This window comes from Scyliorhinus torazame, chromosome 9 (genome assembly GCF_047496885.1).
Source record: "Scyliorhinus torazame isolate Kashiwa2021f chromosome 9, sScyTor2.1, whole genome shotgun sequence".
Taxonomy (NCBI): domain Eukaryota; kingdom Metazoa; phylum Chordata; class Chondrichthyes; order Carcharhiniformes; family Scyliorhinidae; genus Scyliorhinus; species Scyliorhinus torazame.
Window position 1 is genome coordinate 118,047,236 of NC_092715.1, and position 15,195 is coordinate 118,062,430.

At 44.3% G+C, this 15,195-nt stretch overlaps 1 protein-coding gene across 1 annotated transcript in view; it reads left to right on the forward strand.

Annotated features, from left to right (window-relative positions):
- Positions 1-15,195, forward strand: part of wdr36 (WD repeat domain 36) — a 178,800-nt gene that overhangs the window by 141,148 nt on the left and 22,457 nt on the right. The window contains exons 15-16 of the mRNA XM_072516420.1: positions 9,130-9,238; positions 11,846-11,925. Of these exons, the coding sequence (XP_072372521.1) occupies positions 9,130-9,238; positions 11,846-11,925 (189 nt within the window). The remainder of the gene's footprint in view (positions 1-9,129; positions 9,239-11,845; positions 11,926-15,195) is intronic.

The following is a 15,195-nucleotide window of genomic DNA, read 5'->3' on the forward strand; positions in this document are numbered from 1 at the left end:
CACCCGGTCAAAGGCCTTTTCTGCATCCATAGCTACTACCACCTCAACCTCGCGCCCATTCTTTGGCATCATTATAACATTCGGGAGCCGTCTAATGTTGGACGTCAGGTGCCTGCCCTTCACAAATCCTGTCTGGTCCTCCCCGATTACCTCTGGGGCACAGTCCTCTATACGTGTGGCCAAGATCTTTGCCAGCAGTTTAATGTCTACATTCAAAAGGGAAATCGGCCTGTACGAACCACAACTCTCCAGGTCTTTGTCCCGCATCGAGATGAAAGAGATCGATAATATAATAATCGCTTATTGTCACAAGTAGGCTTCAATGATACCTGAGATAGCGTTGGGGGGAGCACTCCCAGCTCCTTAGACTCTTTAAAGGCCTTAACCAGGAGCAGCCCCAGTAACCCAGAAATTGTTTTATAAAACTCCACTGGGTATCCACCAGGTCCCGGGGCATTACCCAATTGCATCGCCCCCAACTTGTCTGTCACCTCACCGAGCCCGATTGGGCCCCCCAGGCATTCCACCAACTCCTCATCTACCTTCGGGAACTCTAGCCTCTCCAAAAATTGCTTCATACCCTCCTCCCCGGCTGGGGGTTCCGATTCATAGAGTCGTCTATAGAATTTGCAAAACACATCATTTATCGTCCCCGGGTCCACCACTACCTTCCCTCTAATATCCTTTTCTTTCCCAATTTCTGTAGCTGCCTCCTGCTTCCTCAGTTGATGTGCTAACATCTTACTGGCTTTCTTCCCATATTCGTATATTGGCCCTTTCACCCTCCTGAACTGCCTTCTGCCTTACCTGTGGACCCCAAATTCCATTTGGAGTCTCTGATGCTCCTTCAGGAGCTCCTCATCCGGAGACTCCGCATATCTCCTGTCCACCTGGAAGATTTCTCCTACCAGCCTGTCCAACTACGCCCGTTCAGTCTTCTCCCTGTGGGCCCGAATCAAAATCAATTCCCCTCTGATAACCGCCTTCAATGCTTGCCAAACTACCTCTGCCGCGGTCTCTCTTGTGTCATTGCTCTTAATGTACCCCCGAATGGCACCCTCCTGACAAACGCGATATCATCCGAGTTTGGGGCATATATATTGACCAACACCACTGCCATTCCCTCCCGCTTCCCGCTAACCATAATAAATCTACCCCCTGGGTCTGCCTCTATCCTCCCCATCTCAAATGCCACCTGTTTATTAACCAGGATTGCCATTCCCCCCTTGTTTTAAAGTCTAGTCCCAAATGGAACACCTGTCTGACCCATCCCTTCTTCAGTCTAACTTGGTCTCCCAGTTTCAAGTGCATCTCTTGCAACATGGCAACGTCCGCCTTCAGCTGTCTCAAGTGTGCGAACACACGGGCTCTTTTGACCGGCCCATTCAGTCCACGAACATTCCACGTAACTAGCCTGTCGATCAGCCATGACCTTTCCTCGGCCAGATCTTGGCCCGTGCCCCGCACCTCACTGGGCCCGCCACTCAGCAGCTACTGTCATCTACTCGCCTCCTCCAACCTCCTAAAAGCCGTCTCCTCGTCAGCAGCCCCCCCCCACCACCACTTTGTTAATCTTCAGCTCACCCCCCACTTTGCTTCCCAACTAGCCCTCCCAGCTAGCCTGACAGCTCCCGCCCCTGGCGCCTAGCGTCCTACCACCTGCCGGTCCTCCCCCCCCCACCACCACCACCACTCTTAGTATAAGTTTCCAAAACAATGGCACAAAAAACAAACAAACCATACCTCCCAAGGTCCAAGCACCCCTCCTACCTTAACAAAATCTTATCTATTCTAACACCTTCAAGCAGGACCAAATAGAAAAGATCGGACAAAGAAAAAGGAATTATACATGTAAAAACTCAAAACAGCTTTTCAAACATCGCAACTTAAATTACAGAGTTGAAAGACTAAAGTTTTTAAAAAGGCAACGCATAGCTTCTAACTCAGTTCTCCACAGTCAAGGTTTAAGATCCTTGTTTGTATACCAGGTTATTGTCCTTCATGAAGTCCGCCACGTTCTCCAGTGAGCCAAAGAATAGTTCCCGACCCTCATAGGTCACCCAAAGACGGGCCGGGTAAAGCAGATCAAAGTTTATTAGCTTCTCGTACATTTCCGCCTTGACTTTATTAAAACTCGCTATCCTCTTTGTGAGTTCATACCCAAGTCCTGGTCCACCTGGATCTCAGAATCTTCCCACATGCACCATTCTGTCTGCCTGGCCCACCTCATGATGCGTTCCTTATCTAGGAACCGATGCAGCCGTACCACCATCGCCCTCGGGGGCTCATTCCCCTGGGTCTTATGCATAAGCGCCCTGTAGGCCCGGTCCACCTCCAACGGCTTGGGGAACGAACCTTCCCCTATTAGCTTCTCTAGCATCTTCCTTACATATGCACCGGCATCCGATCCTTCCCCTCTGGCAGACTGACGATCCGGATATTCTACCTCCGAGAACGGTTCTCCAGGTCCTCCACCTTCTCCAGCATCCGTTTCTGTTGGTCTTGTAGCATCCCGATCACCATTGCCATCGCAGTCGACTGCTCCTTTCGTTCCACCGCCAGCTCCTCCAACTTCTGGATCGCCTGTCCCTGGGTCGTCAATGTCTCCTCCACACAGTCAACCACCACCCTGATCGAGTCCACCCCCCTGGTCCTCCACACATTCCTTGCGATGTTGAGTAAATGTCTCAGTCAAGAAGTCCACCAACTGACCCGTCGACCATTGAGCTGGCGAGGTCAAACCCTGCTTCCCCGCCATTGCCTCCTTCAAACTCTGGCCCTTGCTTCCAGTCAACTTTTGATTGCTCCTTTTTCGATTTTTTTTCTCGGGCGCAGCTACATAAAATAGGGGGTCACCTCCTTCTCCTCTCGCTTTTACACCCTTATTCTGGAAAATTCCTATGGAAATCCAGCTTAAAAGCCAGAAAAAGACCACCAAGAGCGGGAGCTGCCAAATGTGCAACCTTTCACTCCATAGCTGCCACCGGAAGTCCAGAAGTTGGCAAATGTTACACTGCTTTTCAAGAAAGGAGGAAGAGAGCAGACAGTGAACTCTAGGTCAGTTGGCCTATTGTTGGGAAAATTCTTAAAAATCAAAGTGTAATTAGAATATGTTGGCAAAGCTTTACTAAGGAGAAATCCTGTTTGACAAATATGAGTTTTTTTAGGATGTATGTAATAGGGTAAATAGAGGGAAAGAAGTAGATGTAGTATACCTTTGATTCCAAAAGAGACAGTGGTTAGCACTGCTGCCTCAGCGCCAGGGACCCTGCTTCATTTCCAGCCTTGGTTGACTGCGTTGGTTTCCTCCGGGTGCTTCAGTCTCCTCCCACTGCCCAAGGATATCCAGGTTAGGTGGGTACCGGAGCAATAGGTCAGAAGGTGACAACATTGAGGGAGAACTAGGGAATAGGGCCAGTATGGCTCTGAGGAAGAGCAGACTGGGAGATGTTGCTGAAAACAACAGGACTGGTGGCCTGAAGTGCATATGTTTAATGCAAGAAGTATAACGGGTAAGGCAGATGAACTTCGAGCTTGGATTATTAATTGGAACTATGATATTGTTGCCATTACAGAGATCTGGTGGAGGGAAGGACAGGATTGGCAGCTAAACGTTCCAGGATGTAGATGTTTCAGGTGAGATAGAGGGGAATGTAAAAGGGGTGGAGAAGTTGCGCTACTGGTTTGGGAGAATATCACAGCTATACTGCGGGAGGACACCTCAAGAGGGCAGCGAGGGTATATGGGTAGAGATCAGGAATAAGAAGGGTGCAGTCACAATGTTGGGTGTTTACTACAGGCCACCCAACAGCCAGTGGGAGTTGAAGGAGCAGATAGGTAGACCAATTTTGGAAAGGAGTAAAAGCAACAGGGTTGTTGTGATGGGAGACTTTAACTTCCCCAATATTGACTGGGACTCACTTAGTGCTAGGGGCTTGGACGGGGCAGAGTTTGTAAGGAGCATCTAGGAGGGCTTCTTGAAACAATATGTAGATAGTCCAACTAGGGAAGGGGCTATACTGGACCTGGTATTGGGAATGAGCCCGGCCAGGTGATAGAAGTTTCAGTAGGGGAACATTTCGGGAACAGTGACCACAATTCAGTAAGTTTTAAAGTGCTGGTGGACAAGGATAAGAGTGGTCCTAGGGTGAATATGCTAAATTGGGGGAAGGCTAATTATAACAATATTATGGAGGAACTGAAGAACCTAGATTGGGGGTGGATGTTTGAGGGTAAATCAACATCTGGCATGTGGGAGGCTTTCAAATATCAGTTGAAGGGAATTTAGGACCGGCATGTTCCTGTGTGGAAGACGGATAAATACGGCAAATTTCGGGAACCTTGGATAACGAGAGATATTGTAGGCCTAGTCAAAAAGAAAAAGGAGGCATTTGTCAGGGCTAGAAGGCTGGGAACAGACGAAGCCTGTGTGGAATATAAGGAAAGTTGGAAGGAACTTAAGCAAGGAGTCAGGAGGCCTAAAAGGGGTCACGAAAAATCATTGGCAAATAGGGTTAAGGAAAATCCCAAGGCTTTTTACACAAACATAAAAAGCAAGAGTGTGGCCAGGGAAAGGGTTGGCCCACTGAAGGACAGGCGAGGGAACCTTTATGTAGAGCCAGAGGAAATGGGCGAGGTACTAAATGAATACTTTGCATCAGTATTCACCAAAGAGAAGGAATTGGTGGATGTTGAGTCTGGAGAAGGGTGTGTAGATAGCCTGGGTCACATTGAGATCCAGAAAAGACGAGGTGTTTCGCGTCTTGAAAAATATTAAGGTAGATAAGTCCCCAGGGCCTGTTGGGATTTACCCCAGAATACTGAAGGAGACTAGGGAGAAACTTGCTGAGGCCTTGACAGAAATCTTTAGATCCTCACTGTCTTCAGGTGATGGCCCAGAGGATTGGAGATTAGCCAATGTTGTTCCTTTGTTTAAGAAGGGTAGCAAGGATAATCCAGGGAACTACAGGCCGGTGAGCCTTACGCCAGTGGTAGGGAAATTACTGGAGAGAATTCTTCGAGATAGGATCTACTCCCATTTGGAAGCAAATGGACATATTAGCGAGAGGAAGCACGGTTTTGCGAAGGGGAGGTCGTGTCTCACTAACTTGATAGAGTTTTTCGAGGAGGTCACAAAGATAATTAATGCAGGTAGGTAAGTGGATGTTGTCTATATAGACTTCAGTAAGGCCTTTGACAAGGTCCCTCATGGCAGACTGGTACAAAAGGTGAAGTCACACAGGATCAAGGGTGAGCTGGCAAGATGGATACAGAACTGGCTAGGTCATAGAAGGCAGAGAGTAGCAATGGAAGGGTGCTTTTCCGATTGGAGGGCTGTGACCAGAGGTGTTCTGCATGGATCAATGCTGGGACCTTTGCTGTTCGTAGTATATATAAATAAGGAAAATCTGGTCTGATTAGTAAGTTTGCAGACGACACAGGTTGGTGGAATTGCAGATACCCATGAGGACTGTCAGAGGATACAGCAGGATTTAGATTGTTTGGAGACTTGGTCGAAGAGATGACAGATGGAGTTTAATCCGGACAAATGTGAGGTAATGCATTTTGGAAGGTCAAATGCAGGTAGGGAATATACAGTGAATGGTAGAACTCTTGAGTATTGACAGTCAGAGAGATCTAGGTGTACAGGTCCACAGGTCACTGAAACGGGCAACACAGGTGGAGAAGGGAGTCAAGAAGGCATGCGGCATGCTTGCCTTCATTGGCCGGGGCATTGAGTATAAAAATTGGCAAGTCATGTTGCAGCTGTATAGAACCTTAGGCCACGCTTGGAGTATAGTGTTCAGTTCTGGTCGCTACACTACCAGAAGGATGTGGCGGCTTTAGAGAAGGTGCAGAAGAGATTTACCAGGATGTTGCCTGGTATGGAGGGCATTAGCTATGAGGAGAGGTTGAATAAACTTGTTTTGTTCTCACTGGAACGACGGAGATTGAGGGACGACCTGATAGAGGTCTTCAAAATAATGAGGGGCATAGACGGAGTGGATAGTCAGAGGCTTTTTCCCAGGGTAGAAGGGTCAATTACTAGGGGGCATAGGTTTAAGGTGCGAGGGGCAAGGTTTAGAGGAGATGTACGAGAAGTTTTTTTTACACCGAGGATAGTGGGTGCCTGGAACTCGCTGCCAGAGGAGGTGGTGGAAGCAGGGACGATAGTGACGTTTAAGGGGCATCTTGACAAATACACAAATAGGATGGGAATAGAGGGATACGGACCCCAGAAGTGCAGAAGATTTTAGTTTAGACGGGCAGCATGGTCGGCACAGGCTTGGAGGGCCAAAGGGCCTGTTCCTCTGCTGTACTTTTCTTTGTTCTTTGTTGTTTAGGTGCATTGGCCGTGCCAAAATAGCTCCGTGGTATCTAAAGATGTGTAGATTAGGTGAGATTATAGAGCAGGGGAGTGGGCCTAGGTAGGGTGCTCTTTCAGAGGATCGTTGCAGACTCGAATTGCCGAATGGCAGCCTCTTGCACTGTAGGGATTGTATTAGAGTCATAGATGTTTACAGCATGGAAACAGGCCCTTCTGACCAGATTGTCCATGCCGTCCAGATTGTCCATGCCGTCCAGTTTCTGTGACTAAACTAGTCCCACTTGCCCGCATTTGATCCACATCCCTCTATACCCACCCTGCCCATGTAACTGTCTAACTGCTTTTTAAAGGACAAATTGTACCCGCCTCTACCACTGCCTCTGGCAGCCCGTTGGGGATGCTCACCTCCCTCTTTGGGAAGAAATTTCCCCTCTGGTCTCTTTTGTATCTCTCCCTTCTCACCTTAAACCTGTGCCCTCTAGTTCCAGACTCCTCTACCTTTGGGAAAAAATGTCGACTATCTACCTTATCTATGCTCCTCATTATTTTATAGCCCTCTATAAGATCACCTGTAAGCCTCCTACGCTTCAGGTCCCAGCCTATCCAACCTCTCCTTATAACTCAGACCATCCTCGTAAATCTCTTCTGCACTTTTTTTAGTTTAACAATATCCTTCCGATAATAGGGTGACCAGAACTGAACACAGTATTCCACGTGTGGTCTTACCAATGTCTTGCTCCATTCAATTTGATAGGTTGTACAATTCAATTTGATAGCTTTTTCACAGACGTTTAATAAGCAAGATAAGGTCTCCTGGAGTTGAGAGTAATATATTAGCATGAGAGGATTGATTTGCAGATCGAAAGCAGAGAGTGGGCATAAACTGGGCTTTTACAAATTGGAAGCAGTGAATGGCTGAGTGCTGCAAGTATCAGTGCTGGAGCCTTCGCTATTTGCAATATATATTAATGACTGAGATGAAGAGAGAGAATTATCCTTAAGTTGTTGATGATACTAGTCTAGGTGGAAATATGTACTGAGGAGGATATGAGAGGATGCAAAGAGATGTAAAAATATTAAACGAGTGGCAGATGATACTATTAGCATGGAGGGACTCCAAGCCCCCGAAGTCGGAGACCTGGCTATCGGACATGGCTAGATTTCACCCGGAGGTGGCAACCGTTCGTCGACTTCTTTGTGGGAAATTAATCGTCAGCAGACGGGAGGGGGAATACTTTAGATTAGAGTAGGGGGTCAATAAGGGTGGGACCTGTACGAGAGGTAAATGGCTTTTGCACTATGTTTATGGTTTCATGTATATTGTTTATTTTGTTGTTGTCACTATATCAAAAATACCTCAATTAAATGTTTATTAAAAAAAGAAAAAAATGGCCCGCCTGGGCCAGTGCACGGTTAATTCCAGTCGCACTTGACCTAGAATTGCAACACAGTTGAAATTAACAAATAATTCTTTGAAAAACACCCGAAGCCATTGACCCATGGCTGCCCAGTACAACAGTCACAAGATTTGTAAATTTAAACAATCTTTTATTAATAACAATATCTATAATTAAATATGTATCAAATACAACTCATCAACTATTATCAAATTCCTAACCCTTCCTCACCCCCACCCTCTACCTGTGTGTGTATATATAATATAAATATATATATATATATATATATATATATAATATATCCGCACACAAGACAGACAAGCAAACATAGGGGAAAAGAGGGATGCAAACATAATGGTGAAAGTAAAATAATGAGTTTTAGTTTCAGATTGTTGTCTTCTAGCAAACTTTCCTTCATTCTAGGCTTTCAATTTGAGGTTTCTGTTTTCCGTCTGTAATGGTTTCCACTGTAGATAATCCAGGTTCTCTGTAGGTTCAGAAATACAGCAGCTGTGCAGCTTTCCTGGAGAGCTAGAGCTGAGTGTCTGAGTGTCCAGGACCCGACTGTCCAGGACCCTACTGTCCTTTCCTTGGTTCTCTGAAAACAACCCATTTGGGTCGGACCCAGTCACCGCCTGTTGCCGGGCAGAATATAGCTTTTTGTCAATTCATAGAATCATAGAATTTACAGTGCTGAAGGAGGCCATTTGGTCCATCGAGTCTGCATCGGCCCTTGGAAAGAGCACCCAAACCAAGCTCACACCTCCACCCTATCTCAGTAACCCCACTTAACCTTTTATATTTGTTTGGACACCTAAGGGCAATTTAGCATGGCCAATCCACCTAACCTGCACATCTTTGGACTGAGTAAAAATTGCTCTTCTTTTGTTAACAAATACTGAGCCCATATATCTCTGTGAAAGAAAAAACGCCAACTAAATTATTTGAGTACTGTATTTCCATGATTAATTTCACAGCTAAGAATGACTATATACATCTTTTAAGCCTAAATTACAAATCCGGATCAATAATTCACAAAACCAGAAAACACGATTTAGAATTTATTTTCATCATCTTGCCTTGATACAAAACAAAACCTAACAAATCACTTCATATGAATAAACAAATGTCATATATAAACACTCGGTAATTTTAATGTTGCCATTTTGTTAAGTGCACAGACGCCAATGCTTTAGGATTAATTTAGAATTGCAGGATCACATCTGCTATTACAGCATTTTGGTAATCTTGGCTATCTATTGGTAGTCAAGATTTTACAGATGATTGTGTAAAATGTGCTTTTAATTTTGCTTATAAGACCTCTAGATTTCAGCATGGCACAAAACTTTATTATTTTCATAAATTGCCCTTCAAAAATTAATGCATCTATATTATTTTCATCAGTGGCATGTTGGCTGTTGCTGTGGATGATTTCGGGATAGCAATCCTGGATAGTGAAACAAGAAAATTTGTGAGAAGATTCACTGGACATCAGAATCAAATAAATGATATGGTATGAAATTTTGTATAAGAAATACAATGCTTGGGCCTTGCTGTAGGAATATTTTTTAGCATTCTTGAGATGGTCTTTTGGGTTTTGGAATAGTTTGGTCTTGTTTACCTAACAAATGCTTCATTTAAATTTGACTGAAGCTGTATGTCACTGGAGGGTAAGCAGACATGGCAATTATTTTGCTAGTTATGCGTCCTTTGTAGACAAATGCAACTGTAGCTTATTGAGCAATAACTACTCTCCAATATTTGATATTCTGCAAAAGAAATCATGTGCAGTCTAAATGCACCCTTATATTTTATTATTTCAGAATTGCTTTAAGATTTCAGTAGAAAGATTTAATAACTAAGGTAGAATATTTTCCAATGTCCAGCACATAAAAGTAGTCCTTCCAGGTGAGACAGCAATTTTAGTTGTTCCGACTTGGTATTGTATATTTGCTACCCAAAATGCAACCTCCTCTATAGAGGGAGAGTAATCATAGATTGGATGATTGCTTAGATGAATATGTTTGTTCAGTCTTCCTGTTGCTTGTAACTTTAATTCTCCATTTCATTTCTACACTGTCCTTTGCCACCTCCAGTGAAGTCTAACACTAACTCGAGGAGCAGAACCGCACATTGGGCATTTTACTGCCTTCCAGACTAACCATTGTGTTCAACAACTAGATTTTAACCACCACTGCTCTTGCTGTGGGCTACTTCTGAGAAAGAAGGATAATTGCACCAGAACAACTGGGAGTGAAGAAGATGGGATTGTGCTTAGGCTGGGGATTCTGTATGAATTCATGGCTGGTGGAGTGGTCTGCACCCTTGGATCAACCTACTTTTCTCAGCCTCCAATACGGAGTCACACGAGCTTTTGCCTCATTAGCAGATTTTCTTTGCTTCCCTTCCCCTCTGCTATTCTGTTGTAACCATTTACACCTCTGGACCCATCCTTTGTTTCTTTGCTTATCCCATTCCCATCCATTTTGTCGTTTAATTTCATCATGCTCTACCCTAATCATAGAATCCCTACAGTGCAGAAGGAGGCTATTCAGCCCATCAAGTCTGCACCGACTCTCCGAAAGAGCACTCTACCTAGGTCCACGCCCCACACAAACCCCATAATCCAGTAACCCCACCTAACCGTTTGAACACTAAGGGGCAACTTAGCATGGCCAATCCACCTAGCCTGCAAATCTCTGGACTGTGGGAAGTAACCGGAGCCCCCCGGAGGAAACCCATGCAGACACCGGAAGAGAGTGCAAACTACACACAGTCATCCAAGGCTGGAATTGAACCCGGGCACTGAGGCAGCAGTGCTAACCACCGTGCTGCCCATCACAGACCATTTTGTTCTTTCCCTTCCCGCTGTTTCCCTGGTTCGGGTACCTTGCTTAAAAACTTTCAATCTCTAATCTCTCCCAGTTCTAAGAAAAGGTCATTAACCTGAAACATCAGTGGGAACTTTATACCCCCATTGGAGGCAGGGTGAGGATTGGTGTGGGTTGGGCGCAGGACCACAGCATCTCTTTGAGAACTGCCTGTTGCGCACCTGCAACTAGAGAGTTGCCAGCTATCTGATCATCATAGATCTTCATAGAATTTACAGTGCAGAAGGAGGCCATTTGGCCCATCGAGTCTGCACCGGCTCTTGGAAAGAGCACCCTACCCAAGGTCAACACATCCACCCTATCCCCATAATCCAGTAACCCCACCCAACACTAAGGGCAATTTTGGACACTAAGGGCAATTTATCATGGCTAATCCACCTAACCTGCACATCTTTGGACTGTGGGAGGAAACCGGAGCACCCGGAGGAAACCCACCATACACAGGGAGGACGTGCAGACTCCGCACAGACAGTGACCCAAGCCGGAATCGAACCTGGGACCCTGGAGCTGTGAAGCAATTGTGCTATCCACAATGCCACCGTGCTGCCCTGCCGGCAGCTTTCCGAGCCTGGACTTTCTCGACAATGGTGAAAGCCCCGCCTTGAGCCAACTGCCTTTAAATGACTGCAAAGAAATCTGACTAAGCAAAGGCAGGCTCCTCCTTTGACTTTTCTGCTGTGGAGTGGGGCCACCACCTCCACGTGAAACTCTAGCAATTAAAGCCGTCTCTCAACAAATGCTACATGACAAGTGTTTTCCAGCACTTTTGTATTATGCAAGTTGTAGCTCAAAGGTGCTTTAAAGAAGTTAGACGGGGTGGCACGGTGGCACAGTGATTAGCACTGCTGCCTCACAGCTCCAGTGTCCTGGGTTCAATTCCGGCCTCAGGTGACTGTCTGTGTGGAGTTTGCACTTCCTCCCCGTGTCTGCCTGGGTTTCCTCCGGGTGCTCCGGTTTCCTCCCACATTCCAAAGATGTGCAGTTAGGTGGTTTGGCCATGATAAATTGCCCCTTAGTGTCCAAAAGGTTAGGTGGGGCTACCGAGTTACGGGGGTAGGGTGGAGGCGTGGGCTTAAGATGGGTGATCTTTCCAATAGCCGGTGCAGACTCAATGGGCCAAATGGCCTCCTCCTGCACTGTAGAACCTATTAATATACCACCAACTTTTGAATAAAATTCTATATCACAAACTATGCCCTGTAAAATGTTTTCCTTTTTTTTTTTTAAAGACCTTTCGTCCGGATGGTCGTTGGTTAATTTCTGCTTCAATGGACTGTACCATTAGAACCTGGGATCTTCCATCAGGGTGGTAAGTTGAAATAAAAGGCCACAAGCTCATAATGTTGGTAGAGATTCTCTTACTAATTTATGCTCTTGTGTTTTAAACCTTAATCGTGGCATAATGTTTTGCACTGTTTTAAGTTATTTTAATGAACCCGATATTCACAGATAAGACCTTGAAATAAAGGATTTAAAGGCAAGGAAGACATTAAAAGACAGAAAAAACAATTTAGTAGTTAAATTTATTATTTTATTGTGCAATACATAAATGTTATAACTTTAAAGGTTAAAATGTTAAAACCTAATCTTGGACATCAATGATCAATCACTGAGAAAGAAAAGCAGATTAATTTTTTACAAGAATTGTGCGTCATTTGACCAATTAATCAACTAATCATGATGGACAGCTATTTACATTGGAAATTCATAGTATAATTATTTACATTGGTAGTTTTTATTAAATATTGACATGTGTGATCACATATTGTAACAACAGAAGGTAAAGTTTATGATCACGTGTGTGCATCTGCAAGATTTGTTTTAATTGTTACTTGTAATACAACTTCTGTCCGTGTTTGTCAAAATTTACAACCAAAAATATCTGTACCTTTATAACAGGTAAACTCTTCCTAACATTTTAGACATTTGTAATGAGGGGACATATGTAAACACAACAACATGTTATAATCTGAAAACCCTTGAAACCGGGCCTTCAGGAGGCCATATTCGGGTGTTGGACCGGCCGGGGTTGGAAACGGCTGCGGAGGCAGATGTTGTAGCCTTCGCCTCGTTTATCGGCCGAAGGCTGATCCTGTTAGGGTGGAGATCAACCTCTCCATCCTGTGCACTGGCGTGGCGGGGGGACCTGCAGGAATATTTGACGCTTGAGAAGGTCAAATTTGAACTGAGGGGAAGGATGGAGGGGTTTTACAATTCATGGGCGTTATTCATTATGCCCTTTTGAGAATTGGATTGCATTGAAGAGGGGAGGGGTGGGGGTGCTGGGATAGTTGCTTGGAAGGGGACTGTATGTGTTAATCGTGACTATGGGTGATTTCCTGATTCCTTTTTGTCATTTGTTTATATTAACGGGCTAATGTTTGGGGTTCGGTAGGAGGATGGGATCGTTGTTATTGATATGGGAATTGACACTGCATTCATTACTGATTATTGTTTATTGTTGGGTGTAAATTTGGGAGAAAATGTGAAAAAGGAGGAGAATAAAAATATTTTTTTAAAAAATAGTCTGACAACCCTCTGTAAACCGGTGTTACATTTTCAAAATAGGCAAAACCTCTGTTACTTTGATTGTTGGATGGTGCAAGCATTTTTAAGCACTATGAGACAGATAGTGAAAAATAGTGACTGATGATTGTGGCAGAGGTATACCCCTAAGGACCAAGGCTTCTGTCCGCTTTACTCACTTAAATAGCAGATATCTGTCTCCAACTGGTAATATTTTACTTTTCATCGGGTTCTTTATTGTCAGTTTAACTAATAAAGAATACTGCAGTATTTTAATTTCTGAATGAGACAAATATTTCCATGGCAAAGTAAACACATAGCAAATGCTATTGTGTTTCATTCCCTCAAACTTTGGGTTTCAGGCACTGATCCCATTCTTGGCTGTGTTTGTTGAACCTGATGGTGCTTGGACCTAAACCCACAGCAGATTCGACCTCCGGGATGCCAAGAGACAATATCACGGTAGCACAGTTGTTAGCACTGTTGCTTCACAGCTCCAGGTTCCCAGGTTCAATTCCCGGCGTGGGTCACTGCCTGTGCAGAGTCTGCACGTTCTCCCCATGTCTGCGTGGGTTTCCTCCAGGTGCTCCGGTTTCCTCCCACAAGTCCCGAAAAATGTGCTGTTAGGTGAATTAGACATTCTAAATTCTCCCTCCGTTTACCCGGACAGGCGTCGGAATGTGGTGACTAGGGACTTTTCACAGTAACTTCATTGCAGTGTGTGTTTTTTAATTTTTTAAATCCAAATCCAGATTCATTGTAGTCTCTCACCAGCATTAAAATCACCAAGTACACCTTCCTGAGCTCACCTTTATCTGGCCACCAGTCAACATAATGACAGATAAAGCATGGATTTGCTGCTTGTGTAACCTCTGACCTTACTGGCCACCACTCCACCACTGACTCCTCATATCCAATTCATATACTTTATTAACCTCCCAATTTTCAAATCTCTCCCTTATCTGACTCCAGCATACCTCTATAAACATGCACTCCACTGGCATTTGACCACTGCTGCCTTCTTTCCCCACCAAAGGATAAGCTTCAGAGTGCTACGAATCTATGTGCTACAGAATTCTCTTCCCCGTCTTACTACTTCTCTCCCTGTCTTCATAAATTTCCTCAAAAGCCTGGTATTTGGCACTCTTTAGTGCCGTTGTTTTCTTCATTACTGTTTTGCATATTATATTAAATTTGGTGAGTGCCTGTCCCTGGTTCAATATCAATTGCGTTGGGACATCTGGCATACTGGTCACTCCCTCTACTGTAAACATGGGAGCAAAGTAATTATTCAGCAGCTGCCATTTTTATATTGGATTTTCAATTATCAATTTTCAAGGGGCCCACGTTGCTCTGACCACCTTTTTTCCCCTAATAATTGTAAAAAGAAAAAATGTGTAGCCCTTGCAATTTGTTTTTGTACTTTTCTAGCTCTCGTAATCTGTTCTCACTGTTGCTGTGCTTTGTCATTCCCAATTGCCAGGATCCGTGCAATTCCTTGCATTTTTGTATGCTTTTTCTTTTAGCTCAATGTTTTTCCGTATCACTTTATTTGACCATTGCTGTAATTTTTGGCAAGTAGAGATCTTGTGCCTTCGAGAAATCACGTTAAATTCTTCTCTTCGACATATTTCCCATTGGTCATCTGTCATTTTGCCAATTAACATATTACCCAGTTTACTGTGGACAGTTTCTGCTGCACCCATTAATGTCAGCCTTCCCTAAATCTAATGTCATAGTAGTTGCTTCACATTTCTCCCTTTCACACTATTCTGAACTTGATCGTATTATAGAAAGAAAGATTTACATTCCTATAGTGCCTTTCACAACCAGTGGATGTCCCAAACTCCTTTACTGCCAATCAAGTACTTTTGAAGTATAGTCACTGTTGTAATGTAGGAAATGCACTAACCAATTTGCACATTACAAAATAAAGTCCCAAAAACAATAGCATGGTAATGACCAGATAATCTGATGTTCATTGAGGGATAGGTAATAGTTCTCTTTTTTGAAATAGTATCATCAAATGTTTTACTTCCACCTGGGAGGGCAG